This window comes from Neolamprologus multifasciatus, chromosome 3, assembly GCF_963576455.1.
Source record: "Neolamprologus multifasciatus chromosome 3, fNeoMul1.2, whole genome shotgun sequence".
Lineage (NCBI taxonomy): Eukaryota > Metazoa > Chordata > Actinopteri > Cichliformes > Cichlidae > Neolamprologus > Neolamprologus multifasciatus.
In genome coordinates, this window is record NC_140441.1 from 11,415,789 (window position 1) to 11,441,659 (window position 25,871).

A 25,871-nucleotide genomic window follows, 5' to 3' on the forward strand; every position below is an offset into this window, starting at 1 on the left:
TAATAGAATCAGCACTCACTGAGCGCGTCTCGTCCAATGAACTCTCGCGATAGTTTGAAGCACATGGCCGCCCGCAGTGTTTACAACTTGTCGTAATGAGATGGTGAAGGGAAACAAAGTCCCGAAGCAGAAAGACGGCGATTAGTTTTGTGTGTTCGGTCTTTTTCACCGGCTTTTGGTGAAACTCTTGATTCTGCGGGTTTTGCTTTTCGGCCAAACCGCGAACACAACTAAAGGCCAGGCAAGCCACAACACAGGTATATAGCATCAGATTGCTAACGTAGGCTAATGCTAACTTGGGCTAAAGTGTGTGCTCCGATGTGAAGGGACGCTCAATAAGAAGCTAAAGCAAATGTCGCTAATTGATTTATCTACCAGAATCATCCATTATGCATAATAGCAACCGGGCGTGCGTGGACATGTAGAAAGAATGTAATATGTATCGCTCAAGCTTTAACTTGACCAAATAGACGCGAATGCTAGTTTGGTAAGGCAGCTGGCAGTCACGACTAGCCACAGGTGTGTGCTGTGAGGCAGTGACGTGCTCCTCTCACAGCAGCTGCACGTTCACTTTATCTTCAGTCTGACTTTACGGTTTTTTCCTGGTTTTCGTGAACGTGCTATCATGGTCTCCCGTCGTTTTGACGAGCTCATTGTTCGTCTCGCTTTTCTCGTCTTCGTGTTTTCTCGACTCAATGTTTCCTAGGCTGGTGGGTGCTGTGATGTCCTCGTACCCCAACAGACTCAAACATCCACACTGCAGGAGGAAGCACTACCCCAGTAGCACCTACCTCACCCACGTCTGACAGCCGACTGCTGGACACCGGGCGCTTGAAAGCTGGGTGGAGGGCTTCACGGGAGAGAGAGAGAGGGAGGTAAACAAAGATGTCAGACTCTGCGGGAGGTGGTGAAAGTGGAGGTGGTGCAGGGCAGGACTCCGAAGCAGATAATGAGCCCCCTCAACAGCCTCCACCTTTACTGCCTGGAGGTGCAGGGGAGATCTTAGAGGAAGGGGCTTCGCCATCTGCCAAGAGGCTGAGGATGAGTGAGGAGGGCGTGGGGCAGGATCAGGTTGTGGAGCCTGGTCAGAGGCATGAAGAAACACCAACACAGCCTAGCTCGCTGCAGGGAATGCCAGCCCAAACTGCAGAAGGTACAGGATTGTTTCTGTTTTAATTCAAGATTATATGCATATATTAATATAAATTAAGATTACAGATGACCTGTGTTTAATCTGGCTTCTGCTGTCAGGGACAGGAGACCTGCTGCAGTGTGAGGAGGGAGGTCATAGTGGGAAAGAGGTAGTAGTCGTCGGGGAAGAAGAAGAGTACCATCAAAATGGAGAAGAAGGGCCAAAACCAGAGGAGGAACACAACAGTGATGGATCTGCAGAAAGCCCCGGTGACGGACAACAGTACGTGGAAGAAAAAAGGTTTATGTGTAGATTTAAATGTAGAGTAAGTTTGCAATATTTAGGCAGAGTTGCGATACAAGAAGCGCGTTCATAAAATTGCAGAAACTGCTAGAAGAGATCGTAGCAGATGAACACAGAAGATATAATCTGAAAAATATTTTAAAAAGTATGAAGTTTGCTTTTTATTAATTTTTCTTACACCCTTTTTATGTTAAAATTTGCATAACTGGTAAATTAGTCTTTGTCAGGTAAAAACAAAAGGAAGCCAGTGCAGAAGTTAATGGGCGCACTTGGTTATTTTGGATTGCATTGAAGTGAGAGAGAAAAAAGGTGCATGCTCATTGGCTAATGAGTCTGTGAAGGTTCTCAGTCATCCAGGTCATCGTAGTCTAATCATTTTCACACCTTGGCTCATGTCATTAGGTAGAGGATCAATAGGGGGTCCTTTTGTCCCTCTCGGGGCTTAAATCTGGGACTCTTCACCATTTGACCTTAGAACTGAAGAAGCTTCTCAGATGAGAGGTGAAACGTCTTCAAGCAACTTAAAGTCCAGACGCTTTTCTTTCTAAGCTCCTTAGACCATTGGCTAATGACTTTTCAATCAAAAGAATCAACCAGTGAGTGTGCAGTTTCACGGTCTAGGCACAATCTCATCTCGTGGCTTTAGTGCAGGACTTCAAAAACCAGCAGGTAGCTTCACAGGAGCTTTGTGAACAACAGGTGGGCGGGGCTTCTGTACTCACAGCCAGAGCTGCGTCCCTGAAATGACCATAACAGTGTCATACAAGTCGCAAGAGTAGAAGAACCTGTCTGAAACGGAGCATTTAGAACGATGTTTGTTTAACACTGGGTCTTTTCTTCATACTGTGATACACGAAATCTCCGACTATGTGTTTGTTTGTCCCCCAACTCCTCTTACGTGACCCGGAGCTGAGCAACCAAACGTACATCTTGGGCCTCTGAAGGTTCTTATCTATATTGGACATTGTAACAGCATCATGTTGCCTAGCAACTACCTTAGCAACTACCTAAATGATCTGCCAAGTAACCAAAATCCTTTGCATAAAACTAGGGATGCACCGATACCGATACTGGTATTGGGTATCGGGGCCGATACTGTAAACTGTGTGTGTACTCATACTCGTAAAAGTTAACCGATACCATGAACCGATACCAACTTATTTCATTAATCAGAGGGTGGCTTGTCATTTCTGTTGTAGTTTTTTAGATTGGCCACTAGGGGGGCAATTATTATTTTATTTATTATTTATTTTATAATAATTATTTTGTTTGTTTGTTTACAATATGGACACTCTGCAATAATTTAAAAGTTTATTTCATTCTCAAACCTAAGTTGTATTTATTTTATTCCAAACAGAAGTGTTTATTTATTATTCTGAAAGCTCGAGACAGTGCCAATAGTTCAGTGATATTTTGTAAAATTACAATGTGGAGACTCTGCAATAATTTAACAGAAGTGCTTATTTTTCACTTGGAATTTTTTTGTGGTCATTTTTATTAAGATTTTATTTTTTATCACAGGGAATATAATAAAACCTGTCTTCCAATTCATTGCATTTGTGTGTGTGTGGTAGAAGTATAGTTTTTTGTACTCTGTATCGGCAAGTACTCAGATCCAAGTATCGGTATCGTATCGGTTTGAAAAAATTGGTATCGTTGCATCCCTAAATAAAACATCAAACACGAATTTAAGGTGACAGGTTGTATAGCATGTGTCAGGTATGGTCCTCCCATACTCCAGAGGCATGCATGTGGGGTTAATCGGTGATTCTGTGCATGAACGAGTTACAGTCTCTCTGTGGTGGATGCACAACCTGTCTAGGTTGTAACCTCTAGACCTATGTGAGTCCACAATAGGCTCCAGCCATCAACTATATTAGCTGTGCAGAACTTGGCTGAGTGTGTGGAGACTGTGAACAGATGAAATAATTAACAGTCCAATCAATGCAGTCAACATGTCTTTGAAGCTTTAAGTTTATCAGCGACAGTGAGAGTGTCGTGTTTAGTAATGATGTGTTGTTAGATGTTGAGAAGTGCTTTTTTTAATTGACACTCGTGTTTAAGTGGGGCGGCTAAAAGCACCAGAGCATTAACAGATTCATTATTTTGAGGCAGTCAGACATCATTATGCTAAAATTTGGAGAAAATGACCCAGGATGAAAAATAATGTAGTCAACTAATAGAAATCTAATTAACAATCAGCTGTAGTGTCACTGTGTGTAAATGAAGCAGCTTATTACTTGGAAGTTTCCTCTTTGCTTTATATACAGAGCGTGTTTGACTGAGGCTAGGGACTTCATTGGATGATGTGTGCCTAAAATAGCAATGAGCTTTAAAATTGTCTTCAATTATAAACCTTTAAGTGCTCATCTCTTAATAAACGTGAGATCTAGCTTTTAGTGGAGTGCATGAGCTTGTTGCGAGCGCCTCTTTGACCACGGACGTCCTTGTCTCTCTGTCTCCAGGCTCAGCTTAGATTTTACCCAGAACCCTCAAATGCTGACTGGTTCCTGGACAGAGTACTCCAACCTGCCGGAGAACTACCTGAAAGGCTGCAAATGGTAAATTCATTTTTTATATATGAAGAAAACATTGCGAGGGACGTATTCATGGTTATTACATACTGGGCTTAGACACAAAAACAAGGCGACGTAAGGCTTTGAAATGGATACTGTGTGCATCTGCAGGGGGGCTGAGAGGTAGGTAGCACTGGGGTGCCGCTATATTTGAGTTTTGCCACTGGACTTGGAGTTCTCGGGAAGGCATCAGATCAACATGTGAGGTTCCATCATTGTTTGCATGAGCACAATAGCTGCTGCTACAACCACACTGCCCAGTAATGTCACGCCTGAACTCTCTGGTTGCTTCCAATGGGCAGAGTACTGGTATGTAGTCTGGGCAGAACAGTATGCAGGATGACACTGTGAGCCTGAGCTTTGATCAAATAAGACAGCTAGGTGCAATATTATTTATGATTTTATAGGATTTTAAAATCAATGTGATATTTAATTGGAGGCCAGAGAGAATTGGGGTAATAGACTCAAACCTACCAGTACCAGTTAGAAGGCGAGCCGCAGCGTTTTGAGCGAGTTGCAATCTTTGAAGAAAGGCAGACTGAAGGCCAGTGTATGGGGAGTTGCAATAGTCTAACCTGGATGTGACAAAGGCATGGATAAGCTTTTCTAGATCCTCACGTGGTAAGTACGGCTTGGCTTTAGAGATTAAACGAAGTTGATAAAAACAAGATTCAATAACAGAGGACACGTGCTTCAAATCATATCAAAGATGTACATGGTCACCATGACGTCTGCTTTTAGGTAGTGACCCAAGCAGCCACAGGAAACAAATCCGTTAGTTTCAAATGTGATTTATTTACATTGTGAAAAAAAGGAACCGAAACGGGAGTGTCAACACTTCAGGGTGAGGCCAAAACAATAAACAAAACAAATCCCGCACCCCTGACCTTACCAAAACAAAGTCACAAATAAAGACAGAGTCTAGCCTCCTTAACTAACTCAAAACAGGAGAAAACGGGTGATCAAAAGAAACGGCAGCTCACCCCTACCTACTCCACTTCCACAACTTTTAAGCGGCTGCCACAGTTACACTGCTGGGTCGTGAGGAGAAACGCGAGGACCTCTCCGGCTGTAGCGCTCCAGCCTCCTTTTAATGGGCGGGTCCTCCAGCTGGAACCAGTCACGTCGGTGCAGTGTATCCACGCACCAATCGGAGCAGGGCCCTGGCACAGCTAAATGAACATAAAAAGACACAACACCTGCACAAAACAAACCCATGAACATGCAAGTTCGTAACAGGAGCCAGTGAAGCAGACAATTGCAGTGTTCACTCAGTTAGTAGCAATCTGCCGATCACAAGGTAGCAAACAATACTCATCCTCAGCTTCTGATACTAACGAGGACTATAATTTACAAAGCAAATGTTTTTAGTTTTTGTGTTTTTTCGGCCAGTTTTGAATCAACTCTGTGGTGTTAAGATTAACATACATGAACAATAAACTAGAGATGGAGCTCCGAAAATCATAGCAAAAGTGTTTACTAAGTTTCCAGGTCAGTGGAGTTGATGCATTATTTTGTCACAGTATTGTCAACATTTTGACTTGTTTTTGTATCGAGAGGGGGGCTGCTGGCTCACTCAGGAGTATACAGGTTTAACTTTTTACCCCTGTAGAGCCTCTTTATCCCTGAAGGCTCTACAGGGGCCCAGTGAAGCTTTGTTTTTGTTTTGTTTTTTAAACTCTTTTCAGAAAAGAGCCGATTCTTTCAGATTTCAGGTCTGCTTATAGAGATTGAAAATGTGACGTCATTCAAGGGTAAAACCGCAAAGAATTCTGGGAACTCGTGGCAAGAGGTACTGGCGCACGCAGGCTTTCAATTGAAATCAGTTACACAGCGATAAAAAGAAACACAAAAATGGCAAGAAGCTGTTGTATTATTAACTGCAATAGCCGGTCGTATGACAGCCACGGGAAGCTGACGGGTAAAGAGATCTTTTTTTTTTATCGGATTACGTCGTTGAAGAGAAATTGTTCGAGCCATGTTTCTGAAGTAAAAAGAGGCGAAGACCAAATATAACGTCCCAGAACACTCCAGCTCACAGGTTAGTCTTAGGGCTGGGTATCGTCACTGATTTCTAGAATCGATTCAATTCCGATTCACAGGGTCCTGAATCGATTCGATCCACGATTCGATTTAATTCGATTCGATTCACTTTGATTTGAATCTGGGAAATTTTGACAGTCAGAAATATTATAATTCAGATCAGTACATTTACATATTTTTGTATCTATAAAAAGGAAGCTGACACACCAAGATTTTATCAAAGGTGTGAGCATCACAGCAGAGGCCTTTGTGTCAAAGTAGCTGAAGATAAAACACAGAAAAACATGAAGGTGATTTTCCTGTTCTGGGATTTTATAAAAATTTTCTGCAGTAGATCAAAAACGAAAGAAAACCATTAATCAACACATGAACATTACCTCTGAAGTTACAGCGGTTTTATTAGAGACAAGGCTAAGCGTTTTGCATTTTGCATAATTTTAAAAAGTTTAAATTTGTTCGGTATTGAACGGCAGAAATTAGGTTTTATTTTCGGAAGTATATAAAACAAAAAAAAAAACCGTCGGCCGACAGCGCTGTAAACAACGGTAGACTTGTGCGTAACAAGCAAGCGAATAATGCAGAAAACAGTACAGAGAGAGAGGGGGGAGAGAGCGCGCAAGAGAGCGAGCATGCGAGAGAGAGCTGTGCATCGTGGTCGAAGCAAAACAATAAAAGTCAGAGTGAATTCATGACTTTGTTTATGTGAAGCCTAGTTTGGATCTTCTTTTTCTGCTGGTTCGGTCAATATTATTTGGAGAGAGATAAAAATAACAGCTTTAGAATCAGCGCAAAAAGGGCGTGAACACAAAGCGCGGACCGCCGACAGATCAGAATCAGCGCGCTGTCGGCTTTCAGCCCCGACTGTGAGAAAGGCGACATCTCACTGATTCTGATCCGCGGGTCGCGCTGTGTGTTTAAGTCTTTGTGCAGAATCCGTGTTCCTGCTCTCATTTACTGTCTTAGCTGTTTGGTGGTTGTTGAAATTTTGTGAGATTTCACCAGAGATTCTGGCATTTCGGGCAAAATAAATTTATATTAAAAAATCGATTCAGGATTTTAATGAATCGATTTTACGTTATCCAAGCCAGAATCGATTTTAATCGATAAATTGATTATAAAAACCCACCCCTAGTTAGTCTGCTCCAAGCATTTCCACAAAGGTCAGTCTTCTGTTGTAGTTAATACGTCATTTTTCATGACATAATTGGTGATATAGGTTACAAGCAAGTCTGGCGCTGAACAGAAATTGTCGCGCTATGCTCCTTTGTTTATTGTGCATAAATAGTGAATTGTCCTCACACAATATTGCGTTTCGCTTCTGTTATTACCATGGTGCATTGACAAAAACATATACTTTTATTCACAGGATAAAACAGTTGTTTTGTATCACTAATTGCCCAGTACAATTACAGCATACAGTATTATTGTCACTGCTACGTTTCTGTAATGCGAACCAGAAATTATTTCCACTACTAATTAATTACCGTTGAGCTCAAAGGTCCTATTAATAAACGGTTAACGAATGTGTATTTATGAAGACGATTTGTGAGACTGGTAAACTTATGATACGTACGATGGTCTTTCGTTCTACACGGTGCATTTCATGGTCCTGTACCCATCCGTCGGTAAACTGTTCCTGGGCTTGTTGCAGTGACCTGAAGTTACTAAACTTCATGAGTGTATGCACTCACTCCAAGAACCGTATAATTATAAATATGAGCGTGGTGAAAGTTGGGCAGCACGCTAACGTATTTTGTCCACTCTGTGTGCTCGTAAGGGTCTGACCCTTTCACTCCTTTGATTTTTTTCCTCATATCTTTTCTTTGCCTTTTCATCAAGTCTGTCTTTGTACGGTCCGGCATTGTTCTCCTTCGTTTTGTACATAACTTTTTGGGGGGCAAAGAAAAAGCAAGAAGGTATTGGAACCGGAGAATGAACGTTTTGCGGTGCTGCACATGCTTGCATTTGATGCGGTACTTGGATTGTTTTGCCACGAGTTACCGGCATGCAATGCGCGAAAGTCACGTGGTCTGTCAATCTCTATAGAACACAAGGAAAGATTTCAGGTCTGCTTATAGAACACAAGGACCGGGAAGTTAGTGAGGGTGGTGGTCTGCCTATACAGACCTATACAGTTGTCAAACCATATCTTTATTGCGATATGCTGAGGGGTCAAAACACATCATTGCGGGTACGGGGAGGTCACACGTTTATGGGGGAAAGAGTTAATGAACTTCCACATCTGCTTTACCTTTCCATTTTCTTTAATCAATGCTATAAATACAGTTGTCTGTGTACAAGCTGCTTACATGCCATAGTGCAGCTGCATATATTTTAGTATTATATGTGTGTTTTGTGTTTTGTGTTACTTTAACATGCACACAGACCCAGCCCGAGTACTTGTTGTTCTAGTCTTTAATGATCTGTCATCCCTTCTCTTCCTCTTACCTAGGGCTCCTGATGGTTCTTGTATCCTGACAAACAGTGCAGACAATGTCCTCCGAGTGTACAACATCCCTCCAGAGATTTACAGCTACAACTGGGACTTGCTTCCTGAAATGGTGAGTACACAAATAGCTTGCTATCGGGGGCCGGACAGGCGACGGGAAATGAGAAAGCAACAAACAAATGTTAGAGCAAATATTCATTGTTTTATGGATTTAAATTCAGTTGAAAGATGAACGTAGCTCTAAAGACTCCTTCATTTGTAAAGGTCAGCGGTCTCAGTCAAATCTGGAGCTTCCCTGTTTATGATGTTTATGAAGGTTATTACTAAACGTCAGTTTTGCTTTTTGTTACAATAAACAAAAATCCTTTAAGACCGTCTGCCTGATGAAACGCGTTAGTGAAGATTAATCTGTGGGAATAAAATGGACTTTGTGTTTTTGTGGGGGCGAAATGTCAAGTAGTGAGCCAATCTTTTAATTGTATTACAAGCTGGTTTGATTGGGATCACTGAACAAAAATAATTGAAATATAATCCATTTTCTCTAGTTGAAATCTCGCAGCCTTTGTAATGAGAGGAGAAGATTGACTGTTGATTGCTCTGTTTCTCACATGCTTCCACTGGCTTTTGAAATTGAATTTTTCTTATTTAGTGTCAGCCTCAGAGCTGATGGATCCAGCCAGTGGCTTTGGCCTACATTTCTTAATGCAGGAGGTCTCAGTCCTTCTGTTACTGACTGTCTTTTCTTTTATTCTCTGCTAGAGTCCAGTGCTGCGGATGGCAGAAGGAGACACCATCTACGACTACTGCTGGTACCCCAAGATGAACTCTTTGGAGCCGGACACGTGCTTGTGAGCTGAACCTGGTCTTTTTCAAACCGTTCCCTAAGCCTCTCGCTTCAAGTCCACCTCGGAGACGGTGAAATGTGTATACACTGAAAAAAGCACCGGGTTGTGTTTTGTGTCAGTTTCTAATCTCGGGTGGTTGGATCGGGTTCCCGGTGAATTTGTCGGCTTTTCTTTGTGCTGCAGTGTGTCTAATAGACTGTCTGAATACAGAAGATTTTGTTGTAGTCTTGTGTCTCAGAGGTATGTGCAGCGGTTGTGGAAGCTGGCTGCCTGCAAGGAGGGAAGCTGTAAAAGCTTTCTGATGTCTCTCATTACCAGCGAAGAGTTGGCCTGCGTCTCGTCCGCCTCGTCGCAATCCGCTCGCCTGTTTGAGGCCCACGGTGCGATTCAGCCCGCTAACAGCACTCCTGAGTCCAGACAACAGCTAAAGGGCCTCGCGAATCCCTGACTCGAGGCTTTGCTTTTCATCTCCTTCTCCTTTTTTTGTGTTTAGAAGGGTGCACTCTAGCAAGTATGTGGCAATTATGACATCACTGCGTGTTGGTGTGTGTGCTGTGAAGGAAAGTTAGCATCAGCAGCATCCAGCCGTCGCTGTGAAGGCTGCTTATCGTCTGCGGTGAGAGAAGTAAGGCTGAGCTAATGAGCCGCAGTTTTCGTGGTGTGTTACCCTTCAGCCCCAACTCCCCCAACTCCCATCATCCTTCAGTCAGATCGTCGCGCAGTTGAGCGGATCAAGGCCCAGAACTGGCACCGACATCCTCACATCGTGCAGCTTTCACCATGTTAGCGGGTGAGCGTCTGGAGCTGGACAAACCAAAATCATCAAGAAAAGTCTCGCGGGCAGCGAAGCGCTCGAGTCGTGTCTATAATCCAAATGCTGATGGAAACTGACAGCAAACACTCGTGATCGTCTTCAGATCGCTGCCATCTATCAAACAGGAGCTCCTGCAGGGCGCAGTCAGGTGGTCGGGCAGAGTACACGAGTGACTGTAGCAGTCAGATAAAAGATTGCGGTTGTGACGATTAAAAGAAAACATCTAGCGAAGCAGGAGAGCCACGTCTCCTGCTTACCCTTTCTCTCCCTCTTTTCACATCGCTGTTTTGTTTCTCCCTCTGCGCTCCTTGAACTATCTGCCTGCCAAAAGCCGTGTGTTGTTGATGCCCCTCCTGTAGAGAGGGAATAAGGGCCCCTGTTATGGCTCGGTTAAGTTGCGCTGAGTTCTAGGCATGGCTCCAAGCTAGCAGCAGTCTAGCATTATAATTGAGCATTTCCCTGCTCTGGAATAAAGCCGCGGCTCACGGGGGCCATGACAGAACACGGCAGCAGCGGCGGGGGCTAATTTCCTTTGTCTAATTGAGCGGCAGTGATGTTTCAGCATTTGTTCGGTGCTCAATAATTAGAGTTAAAAAGTCACGGCTAAGTCTTTGGCCCTGATGCGGATCAATAAGAATGTGCTGCGGCCTTGTCTTCATAACGAGGCGAAGCGTGTAGTTGTATGTTTGTTTTGCAGTTCATGTTAGTTGGAAAAGCAGAAGTAGACGACGGTTTTTCATAAACCGTTAGCTCAGTTTTTTAATCTCATTCATTTCTAAATCATTCATTCATATTTATTTATTTCGACCTCCTCTTCTTCAGTCTAGCCAGCAGTAGCCGTGACAACCCCGTCCATGTGTGGGATGCATTTTACGGGGAGGTGCGAGCCAGCTTCCGACCCTACAATCACCTGGACGAGCTGACGGCAGCTCACTCGCTGTGCTTCTCTCCAGATGGCGCGCAGCTCTACTGCGGGTTTGACAAAATGGTCAGGGTCTTCCACACCGAGCGCCCGGGCAGAGACTGCGAGGAGCGACCCACAATAGGTCAGTCGTCAACGTCTCATCAACTTTCACCTCGAAGCTTGTCGACGAGCTTTCCTCAGTCGGGTGACGTAAAACCCGTTTAACATCTTTTCGTTTCATTTCATCAATCGTTACAGGAAACGAGGCCAAACACAAATATGTGTATCACCTCTTTCGTCGCGCTTTCAGCTGCTACATTTCAACCACAAATTGAGTTTGTCTTTTTTTCATTAAGATATTAGAAGCTGGCCTCCTGCTCACAGCCGGTGTGATTGTGTTTATTGCTTTCTTCTTGTGTGAGTTTTTACAGCAGTTAACGACTGTACTGAAAACAAGGATATTAAATTCATTATCCCTCAGGGATGCTGGTACCACATTTGAGAAACGCTGCTTTAAGGTTACACCCTTGTGCTATAAACACATTGTTCCTTCGCAGCGGTGAAGAAGTGTCAGTTTGCAGTGAGATACTGACGTTCTGATAATACTGTTACCAGCAGCGTCATTTTTAACACATTCTGCGTTGGATGTTTTGCTGATTGTGAGCAAACTTCAACGACACTCAAAAATGTAGCTATAAATAAATAAAGCGTTCACAGAAATGTCGTGATGCATGCTCGATCATCCAGGTAAGTAAATCCTAAAAGGTTCTGTTCTCGATGAAGCGTTTTCAGTGGAAGAGGTTTGTTCACTCGTCCAAATGACTGCTTCGGTCTCAGCTGACTGCAGGTGGCAAACAATGGACAGTTAGTTCCTAAATCATTAATTTGCATATTGTCATCACCAATGATCCATGACCATTGGTCATTGATGCAATGGCTGCAAACACAGCATTGTAAGAGGGTGACAGATGTACCCTTAGGCCCCCTCCTTGATTCAGAGATGGTCTTTCCCATTTCACGTAAATGGCCTCCTTGACTCCTTCCTCCCTGTCCAGGATGTTACATCCTCATCATTGAAAGTGTCCACTGGCCTGTAGGTGTAAGTAGACTGTGGAGTTCTGGCCTGACGAGTTAGGACAACACAGAACACCTAACTACTTAGCCCAGGGTTGTTTTGTTTCCCAGATGAAGAAATCCTCCTGCACTTAACAGCGTGCACTATGTTTACTCTGTTTGTGTCGGGGGACCCGATCCTTGGGGTGACAAATATTTGGTGCAGCGTGTTTAGAGAAAATGTGTCTCAACTGCTCCGATACTCCTGACACATACGGGATCACTACAGGTTTTCGTTTAGGCAGCGGTCGTCCTTCTCTCCTGGATCAGCTGGAGCTTTCTTTAGGCGCCTTCCCAGCTTTGACAAAAGTCCAGCTGGGATAACCACATTTACTCAGGGCCTTTTTGATGTGCTGTTCTTCTGCTTCCCTGGCCGCTGTGTCTGTGGGGATGGTGTTCGCTCTGTGTTGTAGCGTCCTGATGACACCCAGTTTATGCTCCAGTGGATGATGAGAGTCAAACCTTGAATACTGATCCGTATGTGTAGGTTTACAGTACACGTCAGCTTTTAGATGTCCCCCATTACTGATGGAAATCTCACAGTCTAAGAAGGCTAACCTGCCACTTTTCATATCCTCCCTGGTGAATTTGATGTGTCGGTCCACCGAGTTAATGTGATCTGTGAATTGTGGTACGTCCTGAGTAGGGATGGGTATCGTTTAGGTTTTATCCGATACCGGTGCCAAACTGGTACTTTTGAAACGGTGCCGGTGCTTAAAGAATGGAGAACACAAACTTTGTCCAAAAACCTCTCATGTTTAACTGTTTTCCACTTTTTCTTTGGTCATTTTAGCCTTTTTGGCCAGGGTGAAGGGAGTATCTTCCATCAAACAAGAAGACAGCCGCATGTAGCTATGATGATGTTTGCTAGTTCACCTTACATGCATTAATGTAATAACGTGGTTAGCCTACTCAGCGTAAATTACACACGAACAACATTAAGCTACTCACGCAGAGAAAAACGGCTGCTGCTGCATCATCATCCTCATCATTTCTGCTACACTGGCAGGGCTAGGGGCCAGGACTCTGCTCTTCGGGTTTTTGGGGGATGTTGCTAACTCCGGGTCCGATAACAGGCACCACACCCGCAGTAGATGTGCTCGGTGTGAGGTCTCGCAGCAAGCTATCAAATACGGCGCATTTCTCGGCTAAAAAAAAACGCTATGCGTCGCCAGGTGTTTCATCGGATTTGAGGTGTTACCTCCTTTGACAGTATCACAGTATCAGCTTAAAGCACTTGTTGCAGCTGCTGAGTTTGCATCTTTTGCTGTGAAGTACAGCCAGACTTTTGACCGCTTCGCCTTGGGCATTTTAATCTGTAGCTCTGCTCTAAAAGAACGTACGTACCTGGACCCGCCTACTATCCTCGGAAACGTAAAATGATTGGCTAGAATCGAAAGTGTATCACAGCTCAGGAAAATAAAGCACCGAAATGTGCGCTGCTTTTCGGTCTGGTTACTACCGTTTATGTCAGAACTAAGTGACACCGGTACCCATCCCTAGTCCTGAGATTTGATTTTTCCCTCAGGTGTCATCCACATACCTGAACCAATGACTTGGTGGTGATCCAGGGTAGGATAACAAAGCCCTCATTTCCACTTCTTCCATATACAAATTGGCCACAATGGGTGAAACTGGGGAACCCATGTTTCTGCCTGTAGTACTGACCCTTGTATGTGAAATATGTGGAATTAAGACACAGTTCACACACTTGGTCGGTTTATAAGGTTGGGGAAACGTGCGGTCAGCTGAGACTGAAGAAGCCACTCGCATGAGTGACCAAACAGATGAACAGGATCAACATTTTGGGATTCACAAGAAATATTGTGATATTGAAACCCTTAGACAGACGGTAAACAGACGTGAGAGGATAATGTGAAGTCTGTTGTTTCTTGTTTTCAGTGAGTTGCTGTTTGACAGCTGGCTGTCACATCTCACAGGCTGAAGCTTCCTTGAACAAACTGACAAGGAGCGTTTTTCTTATGTATTTCTGACAAAAACTAAGGAGAACACAATGTTTACTGTGATGAATGTCTTTCCTCCGTCTCACATTCATATGGCATAATTTCACTGGAAGCTTTTTTTTTAATGTACTTGAACGACTTTTTCTAAATTGGCAGAGGCAGATCCAGCAAAGGCTTTAACTAACACACACCATCATCACCCTGAGATTGTAATCCGGTGGCTCACAGGTGTAATCACTGAGAAATCTGTTGCTTTTATGGACAGACTCAGGAATGTCTGAACTGCCAAAAAGTCAACTTTGAGTCGACGAGACTGCAAATTGTGTCCCGCGAGCTATAAAGTGCTGAAAGCGCTGCCAAATGCTCTCTCTTGTCCTCACCGCAGTGAAAAAGCAAGGCCAGAGTGGCATCATCTCCTGCTTTGGCTTCAGCCCTTGCCAATCTGTTTACGCCTGTGGCTCTTACTCCCGCTGCGCTGGCCTCTACTCCTGCCAGGACGGCACCCTGCTGGCTCTGCTGCCGACCCGTCACCACGGAGGTCTCACCCATCTGCTCTTCTCGCCCGACGGCAACTACCTGTACACCGGCGGCCGCAAGGTAACGCACGAACAGACTCGCACACAGCTTCAAGCAGAGAGATACCCGAAGGTAACAATCGCTGCTGAACACACACAAACCATCAGTTGTGTTTGGGTGTTAAGCAGGTAACTGATGTTGCTTTACATGATACTCAGTCCTCTCAGCATGTGTCAGCAACTTAAAATGAAATATTTAAGCTAGCATCTAACTTTATTCTCCTGCTGCAACCTGTATGCCAGCTAATTCAGCTACAGGTTCGCTCTAATCTGAAGAAATGATATCAAGGCAGTGTAAGGAAGATTAATGGTAGGTCCTAAATTTAACCCTTTAAGCCCTACCATAGAACCAAGTCTGCCAGAGCTTATTTTATATTTTTACATGCTGTGGAGCCATTTGTGGGAGCATTTCAAGTTGCTATACATCAATACAACCAATACAGCCTGAATTTTAATAATATGTCTGCATTAAGTGCATAGTGATTACATAAATTGCAAAAAAGTGCAATAAACTACAAAAAAATTGAAAATCGTTTTTGTTTTTTTAACATATATTTCTAGTTAGAGAAATTTAAGAGGCTTATCCCTCAAAACTGTAAATACAAAAAAGTTTCACAAAATAGTTTCCCACCACAGGAAATTTATTTTGAGTGTCTTCATAGTTTTATTTTTGAAATACACCAATTTTTATATACTGCAGGAAAAACGAAAATAAATCTTATAATGCAAATTTGCAAAAAAGCAGCATATGCATCAAAATAAACTATTTCCAGCAGTGCAATATGAGTCCTAAGCATCCCAGAAACGACACAGAAAGTCATAAAGTCAAACATAACTTTTAAAAACACCAGTATAGGCTCATAAGGCCTTGATGGTAAAAAACTACATTTCCGCAAAATGACGTCACTTCCGGATTCAGGCAGGTCATGGCGGACATGCGATAGTTCACGCTGATGGACGTAGGAAGTGTTATGAACAGCTGATCGGATCGGCAAAGCGTGTTTCTGGAATATTATGTTTTTGTTGCTGCAAGTGCTTTTTATGCAGTTTTTGCAAAGCTATATGTGGAAGGAAACTGTGACCGAGGACAAGCTGATGGCATAAGATGTAAGTACAACTCCTCCGGTTTCATATGCAAAAAAAAAATATTGCGCTAGCTTACGTGGTTGCAGTGCTACCGGGGTTTAAAAATAGTTACGCAAAATGGAGCGTGCCCGCTCCGACCGGCTTTAAAGGGTTAATAGAGTTCCAATTGAAAGTAATAGCTATCAATCAAAAGTCTGATAGTACTTGTTTTATTGTTTTATCTATGATTATTGTAAGTCTGTGGGAAATGAATGTACTCTGTGTCCTCTGAAGAGATGTGTGTTTGAGTTTTCAACCCTCAGAACGGAAATTGGACAAAAAGTTTGGCTTTTTGAAGCTTTATCAAGTGCCAAAACCTGAGGCTGAAAAAGTACAGATGTTGGTAAATGGCATATTTGCTGCTTTCCCAGTGACTTGTGATTTGATCATGACCAACCTGAGCTTCTCCATCATTGATGATCTTTGGGTTTTTCAAACTTGGACATTAGTCAGTGCTGAAGCTGAGGAAGAGACTGTTTTATTCCTGGTTCTCACTTCTGCTAATTTCAGCTACTGAACTGCACTACTTAACCAAGAACATTTTTAACCAAAGTTATCTGACGAGCACGTCCCGCCGCGAGGTGCAGACTGTTCAAGATGCTTATGGCTCATGTTCTAGTAGTGAAATCAAGAATTATCAGCTTGTTACAGTAATGCATGAAAGCGACTGTGCGTGTAGCACACAAAATCTATTGATGCAGCTTGCTAACCATGCTAGCTAGTGTAAGCTAACTTGGAAGTCTCTCTCGTGCTGACTTCTCTAAAACGTTAACGCTGGCAAAAATGTTAATATTAAAGCTTCAAACCCCAAAATGACCTTAGTGTGGCTATGTCCAAATTTTATATACAGGCTGTGAAGATAAATGCTGACTGCCTTTTATTGTGTGGCAGTTATTAGTAGGGATGGGTACCGGTATCCGGTGCCATGATGCCACCGGTTCTGACATAAACGGTAGTAACCAGACCGAAAAGCAGCGCAAATTTCGGTGCTTTTTTTTCCTGAGCTGTGATACACTTTAGATTCTAGCCAATCATTTTACGTTTCCGAGGATAGTAGGCGGGCCCAGGTACGTACGAACTTTTAGAGCAGAGCTACAGATTAAAAATGCCCAAGGCCAAGCGGTCAAAAGTCTGGCTGTACTTCACAGCAAAATAAGCAAACTCAGCAGCCTGTAACAAGTGCTTTAAGCTGATACTGTGATACTGTCAAAGGAGGTCACACTTTAAATCCGATGAAACACCTGACGACGCATAGCGTTTTTTTAAAAAGCCGAGAAATGCGCCGTATTTGATAGCTTGCTGCGAGACCTCACACCGAGCACATCTACTGCGGGTGTGGTGCCTGTTATCGGAGCCGGAGTTAGCAACATCCCCCAAAAACCCAAAGAGTAGAGTCCTGGCCCCTAGCCCTGCCAGTGTAGCAGAAATGATGAGGATGATGATGGCAGCAGCAGCCGTTCTTCTCTGCGTGAGTAGCTTAATGTTGTTCGTGTGTAATTTACGTTGAGTAGGCTAACCATGTTATTACATTAATGCATGTAAGGTGAACTAGCAAACACCATCATAGCTACATGCGGCTGTCTTCTTGTTTGATGGCAGATGCTCCCTTCACCCTGGCCAAAAAGGCTAAAATGACCAAAGAAAAAGTGGAAAAGAGTTAAACATGAGAGGTTTTTGGACAAAGTTTGTGTTTTTTCCATTGTTTAAGCACTGCTTCCAGCCCAGAGTGATACCATATATGCCCTATAGCTGCAGAAAAGGCTAACATTGTTATCTTTTTACTAAAAAACAGCTGAACATGAGAGGTTTTTGGACCAATTGTGTGTTCTCCATTCTTTGAGCACCGGTTAAGCACCGGCACCGTTTCAAAAGTACCGGTTTGGCACCGGTATCGGATAAAACCTAAACGATACCCATCCCTAGTTATTAGTGATGGCTAAAGTTAGCATCCAGGCTTGGGAACGAATGACTTCATGGAAATTCTTTTGTGTGTGTGCAGGATCCAGAAATCCTGTGCTGGGACCTCAGAGAGCCGGGAAGAGTTGTGTTTTCTCTTAAAAGGAACGTGGCCACTAATCAGCGCATCTACTTTGACCTCGATCAGTAAGTAACAGGGAAACTGCATCAGTGATCCTGTTGTATATGAGTGTGATGTGATTCATCTGGTTTTTCTGTGTTAAATAGCAGCAAGGATCGTCGTATTAGCGGATTCCCACTCGTGTTTCTGTTTGTGTGCGTTTAGATCTGGCAGGTACCTGCTGAGTGGAGACACGGAGGGAGTGGTGTCAGTATGGGACACCCACACAGCGCCTCCTGATGGTAATGAAGAACTACTGCAGCCTCAGCTTAGGTTCCAGGCGTACTGGGACTGCACCAATGGAGTCAGGTATGATTACTAAACCAATCTAATCCAGCTCACTGACAGATTAGATTCCAGTAATGAAAACATTTAAAATATTAGACTGAAGGTGGATCGTTCTCAATAATTAACATGAGAGGAAACGTGTTATTTTACAAAGGTGAAGCTAATCTTGATCAGCTGCATTGTTGTTCGGTAGAAACTAGAGATGGCACGATACCACTTTTTTATGTCCGATACCGATATGAATCCGATATAGTGTGTTTTTTAATCAATAAAACGATTTTTTTAATATCTTGCTGCATTTTGTATAAGTTTATACTCAAGTTTAAATAAATAACAACACTAAAGCTATTCTGTTATACCTGTATGTAAAAAATACACTGCGCCCAAAATATTTCATAGTTCAGAAAAACTGATCAATCTAATAAACTTAAACCTGCTCCATCCTCCCTATTCTGGTATTTTAAAGAGTACTTAGCAGAAATATTAAGCAACCTAACTAATAGGGTTGCAAACTCCCAGCAAAAAAAAAAGGGAACCACCCTCTTCCTCGTGATGCTTAATCGATGTAATCAACTTTAATTTGATGCAGGGTGAAAAATGCACAGAAATAAATTATTTTTCAAGAATAATTAAATAGATTCAACATCTTTCTTCAACAGAACTGCAGACTGCACAGATGGTATCTTCCCAAAGGAAAAAGTACTATAGCTTACTAGGGTATATTAGACTTAACAGTTACTATATACAGTAATGGACTTCTATATATTTTACATCAGATTAAAACTTTGGGTGTAAGAGTCAGATAATTATTTATTAAAAGCTAGACATTTTAAATGAGAATAAGAAAGAAAAGTATGTCTTTGTGCCCCCTTTTCCCAGTTCATGCCCTATCGGGCCCCCTGGCTAAACTTTGCTAGATCCGCCCCTGCACAGTTACCAGCTGTCAGCTGCGTAGAAAAAGATCCTGGTGTAGAAAGTAATATTAAATAAATTCTAACAACAGCTTATCAAGCTTAAACGTGCTGCTGTTGTTCAGCCGCTGGTTTCCTCTTTCTGGTGAGAAGTGAGACAAAAACTAAGAAGAGAGACGGACTCGCGACAGAAAAGCCGATCAGCTGATCATTAAGCAGTTTCACGATTGAAGTAGCAGCAGGAGAGGGAGGGAGAGAGAGAGGCAGTCGCTCCATAAGCTTTACAAACATTCAGAGATGAACTTACACACTTGCTTTACTTCTCTCTGGGAAAACTTCCTCGGAGATGAAATGCTGGTTTGCTAGCGAGGCTACAAATACACACAGTCGCTCTATCACGTGACCACACTGCTGCAACGTGCTACGGTTATGAGCCGAGTTACGCCGTTTCGCAAGTTTTGTGAGGTGCTTTTTTGATATTTAATGGATCGGATTACATTTTTTATTTCTCTCCGATATCCGATCCAGTAATTTACGTCAGTATCTGACCGATACCGATACGTAATATCGGATTGATCCATCTCTAGTAGAAACAAAACGGAATAAAAGCAATTAACAAAGTTTCAGCTTCTTCTAATTCACTTATGTTACGCTGTTGTTCAGTTATGCTTCTGTTTTGCTGTGTCAGGATATTTGGGTCATGCAGTCATTTTTCACAAAATCATAGGAGGCAAAACAAATGATCCAAAACATTCAGCGACAGAGCAGCTTTGGCTTTAGTCAAGCATGTTACTGCTTCGTGAGAGCAGAGAGTGAAAACCAAACCACAGCATCTCAATAATTCTGGATACTCTGGCACAAAAACAGCTTTGATTGTGAATATGTGATTGCAGAGAATAAAGCCAGTGATGTACTAAAAATTAAACGGTGACTTTGAATTAAACACAGATGGTGCAAATGTGCAGCAGGTATAAAATGTGGAAAAGCCTGAGGTAATTCAGTTGTTTTCAGACGGTGAAATGAATCGTGCATTTTCTTTTTTCAAGCGTGATGCTGCGTGTGCAATAGCTGAAAGTCCAGTCATGTCACGCTAACAGCTTATCACGCCATTATTTTCATGTGTCCCTTCCTGGATCTTCCCTCTGCCCCCCTCTGCTGCTCCATCCTTCTCTTCTTCTTCTACTACAGTATCCATCCCTTCATGCCGCTGCTGGCAACATCCAGCGGCCAGCGGCAGTTCCCGTGGCCCGGCGACAGCGAGGGTGACTCGGCCTCTGACACGGAGGGGAGCGGCGCTGTGATGTCACAGCAAGACACCCGGCAGGACAACGTCCTGACCCTGTGGTGGGCAGGACCGCTTAGCCCCGCCGCTGAAGGGAGCCAAGACCAGAGCACTACAGCAGCAGAGGCCTGAATATCTGCCACTGCACTCAGCTGATACAAATCGAGTTACACGTGCCATGTGATGTTTGTTGTGCGTAAAGCTGATTTTGGTTTGTACAAATAGACCATCAGCGGGCTGTTTGTTTGTAGTTTAACTGCCAACTTCACCAGAACTTGGAAAACAAAGGTTAATGTCAAAGCCAAAAGTTCAGAGGTTCTTTAAAGCCTTAATGCTGAGATAAGAGGTGTGTTTTCCTAGGAGACGTTAGGACATTACAATCAAATATAACCAGCCTCTTCTTAAACGTTTACCTTTATTTCATTTTAGTAGAGACTCTACTTCCTGAATAAGAATACATGTGGTGGAAGTGAAATCCTCTCACTGTGTCCGTGCGTGTGTGTCTGCTGATCGCGCCTCGGCTCTCGGCCGTGTCGGCGGGAGTGTTTGTTTACGTGTGCGTGTAGCTGCGATGCTTCCCCGGAGATCTTCCACTGCTATAGTTACAGTAAGTGCCATTTGTTGTGACGGGGATCTCCTGGTTTTAGCTTCTTTTTTAAAGTGCCAGACGCGACAGGTAGCGTTGCTCCGTGCATGCCCACAAATGTATATTTTTGTAAAGCCGTGACGACGATTCTCCTTTTTTTTGAATGTAACTTCAAAAACAATCTGTGGAAGTCTTGTAAATAGCAGCTGCTGCTTGAAATGTGCTCTTTCCTTTTTGTTTGTGGTGCTTTTGTACCGTGCGAGTGGTGCTAGCAGCTCAGAAGACATCGTGTTTGATTAATTGCATTAATACTTGCAGCCGTTTGTCGAACGCTCGCGTTGTTACCGGGGTGCGCTTTCCTGTAGTGTCTTTGCAGGTTGGTGAGAAGCTCAGCGTGCTCCAACCAAAGCCTTGGATCTTTACACTGATTAAATCGATCACTTTTTAAAGCCTGTGTCGGTTGCTTGATTTATTCATTCATTCAGATGTGTTGCCAAGCAATGGGAGCTATAATTTTGTAGCTATTATTTCTACACAAATTTGTACTCTGTTATGAATCGCGTTGGCCTTGGAGATAAGTCTGGAGCTGGACGGCTCCGTGCACAACAGGGAGCTGTCTGCTGGTTTTATTCAAATGAATTAAAAGCACGTTTCCACACATTCGCAGCCTCACTCATTTTTGCGTTTTCAGTGGAAGGCGGTTCAGAGTTGGATGCCCTGCAATAAATCCTCAATGAATGCAAGATGATGCCGCACTCGAGTCAAGAGGCAGCTCTTAAAAGCTAAAGGGACTGTTGGCTTCTGCTTATGAGATGGAAACTATTCATAGCTTTCACCTTTCACACACACTTTCTGTGCGAGCGCGTGCACGCACACTCGCACGCACCCGTGTATTTGATTGTCTGAAACCACAGGGGCACGGCGAGCGCTGAGCCAAGTTGGAGAGCTGCAGTGTTGTGTTGTGCGGGTTGCTTAGCGACCGTCTCCGCCTTGGGAGAGGAAAGTAGGCAGAAAGACGACAAGACGGAAAATTGGGGGCACATAAAAAAAAAAAAGGTTTTAAATAAGAGAAATAAATAATCGAGTGGTGTAGCGATTGCTGCCTGTTTGTCTGCTCTGGACCCGTTCGTATCTCAGCCCCACCAGAGTGAAGAGTGAGTGGGGTGATGACTGACACACACGGAGGGAGCGTGGTGGGGTGGGGACACATTAAGCTTGGGGTCTGTGGGTCCTCCCTCTTGGAAATTTTGAGGGCTGGACACAATTTCCTGCACTCGGATGAATTTTTGTTCACCAATTTGTGTCATTTTTGCATCAGAATTTAGAGGAAACATCTATAACGTGAAAATCTGCCAGCAGGTAACTGTTTGACATATACACAGAACAATGTAGTTGTGTTTTCATATAAATATTCTCGACTTTTCTCATGTAACGTGATCGCACGCGAACACACAGGCGTGATTTACTCTATTTGCCTGATCAAGACACGAGAGTCATTGTTATCATTCTGTCAGATATCAAACTAGTGTTGTTATATATGCGGACATAACCTGCCTATATAAGCTTGCAAGAATTCTGATTTCTGTTCAGCTCTCTGCAACATTCACACGTCACAAATATGTGATTTTAGGTTTTTCTTTAGGAAGCATACCTTAAAAGCCTTAATATCTTTCAGAGGGTGAGTAAAAACAAAGATTGGACACAGCAACTAGCCATAAAAGGCTCATGATATTGTCGTCACCATGAGTTCAAATCTCAGTGGCCTGAACCTCTGGGTCAGAAGTCAAGTATTTTAAGACTGTCCAATAAGCAGCAGTCCTCTGGGTGCACAGTCTGGAAATTCCAGATGACATGGACCAAACCAAGCTTATTGGAAAGCACCAATAACTCAAAGAACTATTTGTTATAACCAAGGTATGAATAAGAGCATCTCTGAGTGCAAATGTCAAGCCGTGAAGCCGATGGGCTACAGCAGCAGAGGACCATACTGGGTGCCACTCCCCTCAGCTGAAACAGGAAACTGAGGATGCAATTCACACATCTTCAAAACTGACATCAGAAGTCTTAATGTCTCCTGCAACACTCAGATTTAGCGTAAACACCATGAAAGCATGCCTCTTATCCTGTTTTGCAGCAAACGCCAGGCTGCTGCTGGTGGTGTAATCATATGGGGGATATTTACCTGGCACATTTTGGGCCCTTTAGCACAAGGTGGGCATCATTTAAAGTTTAGAGTATTGTTGTTGATCATGTCCATCCTTTTATGGCCACGGTGTACCCGTCTTGTAATACCTGCTTCCAATAGGATAATGCATCATTTCACAAAGCTCGGATCATCTCAATCTGGTTTCTGGAACATCACAGGGAGTTCACTGCACTCAGACCGCCTCCACAGATCTCAGTTCAATAGAACTCCGTTGGGATGTGCTGAAATGGGAGAGTCGCATTATGCAGCTGACATTTTGTAATTTATATGAATATTTTATGGATTAAAAAGACCCTCTGCTGTCGAGACAGTCCTTTCAGAGTAAAATCATTAAAGCAGTTCTTCCTAAATAAGCCCTCTGCCTCTTTCATCATTTTATTGAGGGCGCGGAGAATGATTGCATGAGTTTAGATCAAGGTTATTATCGTTAACGAAAACTAACGAAATAACGAAAACTAGAAGTGAAAAAACATTTTTGTTAACGGAAATAAAAATAAAAACAAAAAAAGGAAAACTAACTAAAACTGGAATGAGTGTTCACAAAACTAACTAAAATTAACTGAATTTATAGCAAAAATGTGTTTAGTTTTCATTGATGTGTGCGTGTCATACAAGAGTCAAGGGTGAAAATGAAGTTTAGTTTACAGATTTTTTTCTTGCTGTGTCTCATTATGCCAGCAGGTGGCAGTACGTTAGTCGAGTCATCTGTGTTGCTGCTCCGTCCACGCGCAGAATCATGTCAGGAAAAGTTGGGAGAAAGCGCCAGAGTCCAATTTGGGATTACTTTGAATATGACTGTGTTTTGGATAAAGCAAGTGTCTTGTAGTGGAAACAGACAAATTATGAGGGACATTTCTAAAGGGAAAAAAATCCCACAAACCTTAAAGTGCACTTGCTCACACAAGAAGGCTAACCTAGCTTAGCTTGAGAAGGTAAGGGAGCACACTCAACCCTCATCCCCAGAAAACAGAAGCTAACCCCAGGCGAGGCAGCGTGATGCATCCCGAGACAACAGGACGGGGATATCTACACAACTGTGTGAGTCAATTACCTTCAAAAAGTTTATCAATTCACTTGAACCAAAATTACGAACACCCGGTGCTGCGAGAGTTAATAGTCTCATTGGGGCCAAGATATACATTTTATAGTTGCCTGGTATCAATGGTTGTTCATCTGCCTTTATTTATTTATTTAAAGAACCCATAGGTGGGAATGTGAGTTGTCTGTCTCTGCGTGTTAGCCCTGCGACAGACAGGCGACCTGTCCAGGGTGCAGTATGGTAGCTGGAATAGCAACATACCCAAGGATAAGCAGAATGACTGATATGATGAAACTGGGATTTTGTTACACTTAATTATTGCAAACACAACTAAAACTATAACTGAAACTAATCAAAACTAAACTGAAACTAAGGATTTTCAAAAAAAAATAAAAACTAAACTAAACTAGCAAACAATTGGTAAAAACTAATTAAAACTGATATAAAATTGAAAATCTGAAGTCAAAACTAAATAAAAATAAAAACTAATGAAAATTGCAAAACTATTAATACCCTGGTTTAGATACTCCTGCACCCACCTTGAAATCCACACCTTTGGTGCACAGCATATACCTGGAGTTAGTGTGCAGTGTTAATGTAATGCAATGAAATAAAAACAGACCATACAAATACCAAAGTGGACAGCAAAACCGTCCTGTGACCAGAACTTTTGCTAATTTCTGTGAGAGAGAGACAGAGGATCCTGAGTCACGGCAGGAACAACATCATCTTCAGGGGGAAACAAAGTCCTTTAAAACCTTTAAATCCCCCAAAAGTTCTTACCAGATTTTATTAGTGATTTGAAGTATGCAGGGTTTTTTCTTTTGGCCATTCAAATTGCCGTTAATTAAGATAATACCTCACAATACCTGCCCATGAGTACTTCTACTAGATCTTTCTATAAGCGGTGCATGTCTGCATTATTCCTCTACTTTGAAAAGAACTGCCAGAGGAATTTTAAAAAATCTAATTGTGGGACTTAAGAAGGATGGAAAAGCATTAAGAGAGGTCAGTGCCCTGCTGGAAATCAGCAGAAACATTTGCAGTAGAAATCAGGAGCTATAGAACGAGCCACAGCACCGCTAATCAGAGCCACTGCGGCTGTCCTCTTGAAATGCCACAGACAGTGCTGCACTACTTGAACAGTCTAGCTCTGAAAACAGATGGGCGAGTGCTTCAGACTTGGCACCGGGGTTATCAATGGAAATCTGAATTTGTGTGACAGCTCAGACATTTGCGAAGGACATCGCATAATGTCAGGCTTTGAAAAAAGGGGGAAAAAATGACCTGATTGCTCTTTGGCACCAAACTGCAGGCTAAAACTTTGCTAAAGAATATGACAAATGGATCAGATGTTTACATTTGGGTAGATGGAACAGCCTGGCTGGGACCACCGCGGTGACTTCACAGAGGTGGGGGTGTGATGATGATACGGCCTTGTAGGAGTGCAGACGGTTGACATTTATAGTCGGCACCGTGAATGCCTGTGGATTAACCAAAATACTGGCGAACAAGATGGCTCGCAGTTTCCAGAAGCCTGGCAGAAGAGGGATATTGCTGCGTGAAAACGATCCAAAGCACGCTGCCAAAATCACACACCAGTTTCTAAAGAAGAAAAAAGTGAGAACTATGACCTGAG

At 43.0% G+C, this 25,871-nt stretch overlaps 1 protein-coding gene across 3 annotated transcripts; it reads left to right on the top strand.

Moving 5' to 3' along the window:
* The first annotated feature begins 32 nt into the window (after positions 1-32).
* On the top strand, positions 33-21,436 carry wrap53 (WD repeat containing, antisense to TP53). 3 transcript variants are annotated; one of them, XM_085143382.1, is made up of 11 exons: positions 33-257; positions 707-1,153; positions 1,252-1,432; positions 3,901-3,996; positions 8,507-8,615; positions 9,263-9,351; positions 10,985-11,208; positions 14,529-14,740; positions 17,843-17,946; positions 18,086-18,229; positions 20,308-21,436. In XM_085143382.1, the coding sequence occupies exons 2-11, from the start codon at positions 886-888 to the stop codon at positions 20,531-20,533; spliced, it is 1,653 nt and encodes a 550-aa protein (XP_084999508.1). In that variant the 5' UTR covers positions 33-257; positions 707-885; the 3' UTR covers positions 20,534-21,436. The 3 variants fall into 3 exon arrangements, with proteins under 3 accessions (XP_084999508.1, XP_084999527.1, XP_084999517.1); XM_085143401.1 differs by having other exon boundaries at positions 1,258-1,414; XM_085143391.1 differs by lacking the exon at positions 33-257 and adding an exon at positions 271-519.
* The last annotated feature ends 4,435 nt before the right edge of the window (positions 21,437-25,871 follow it).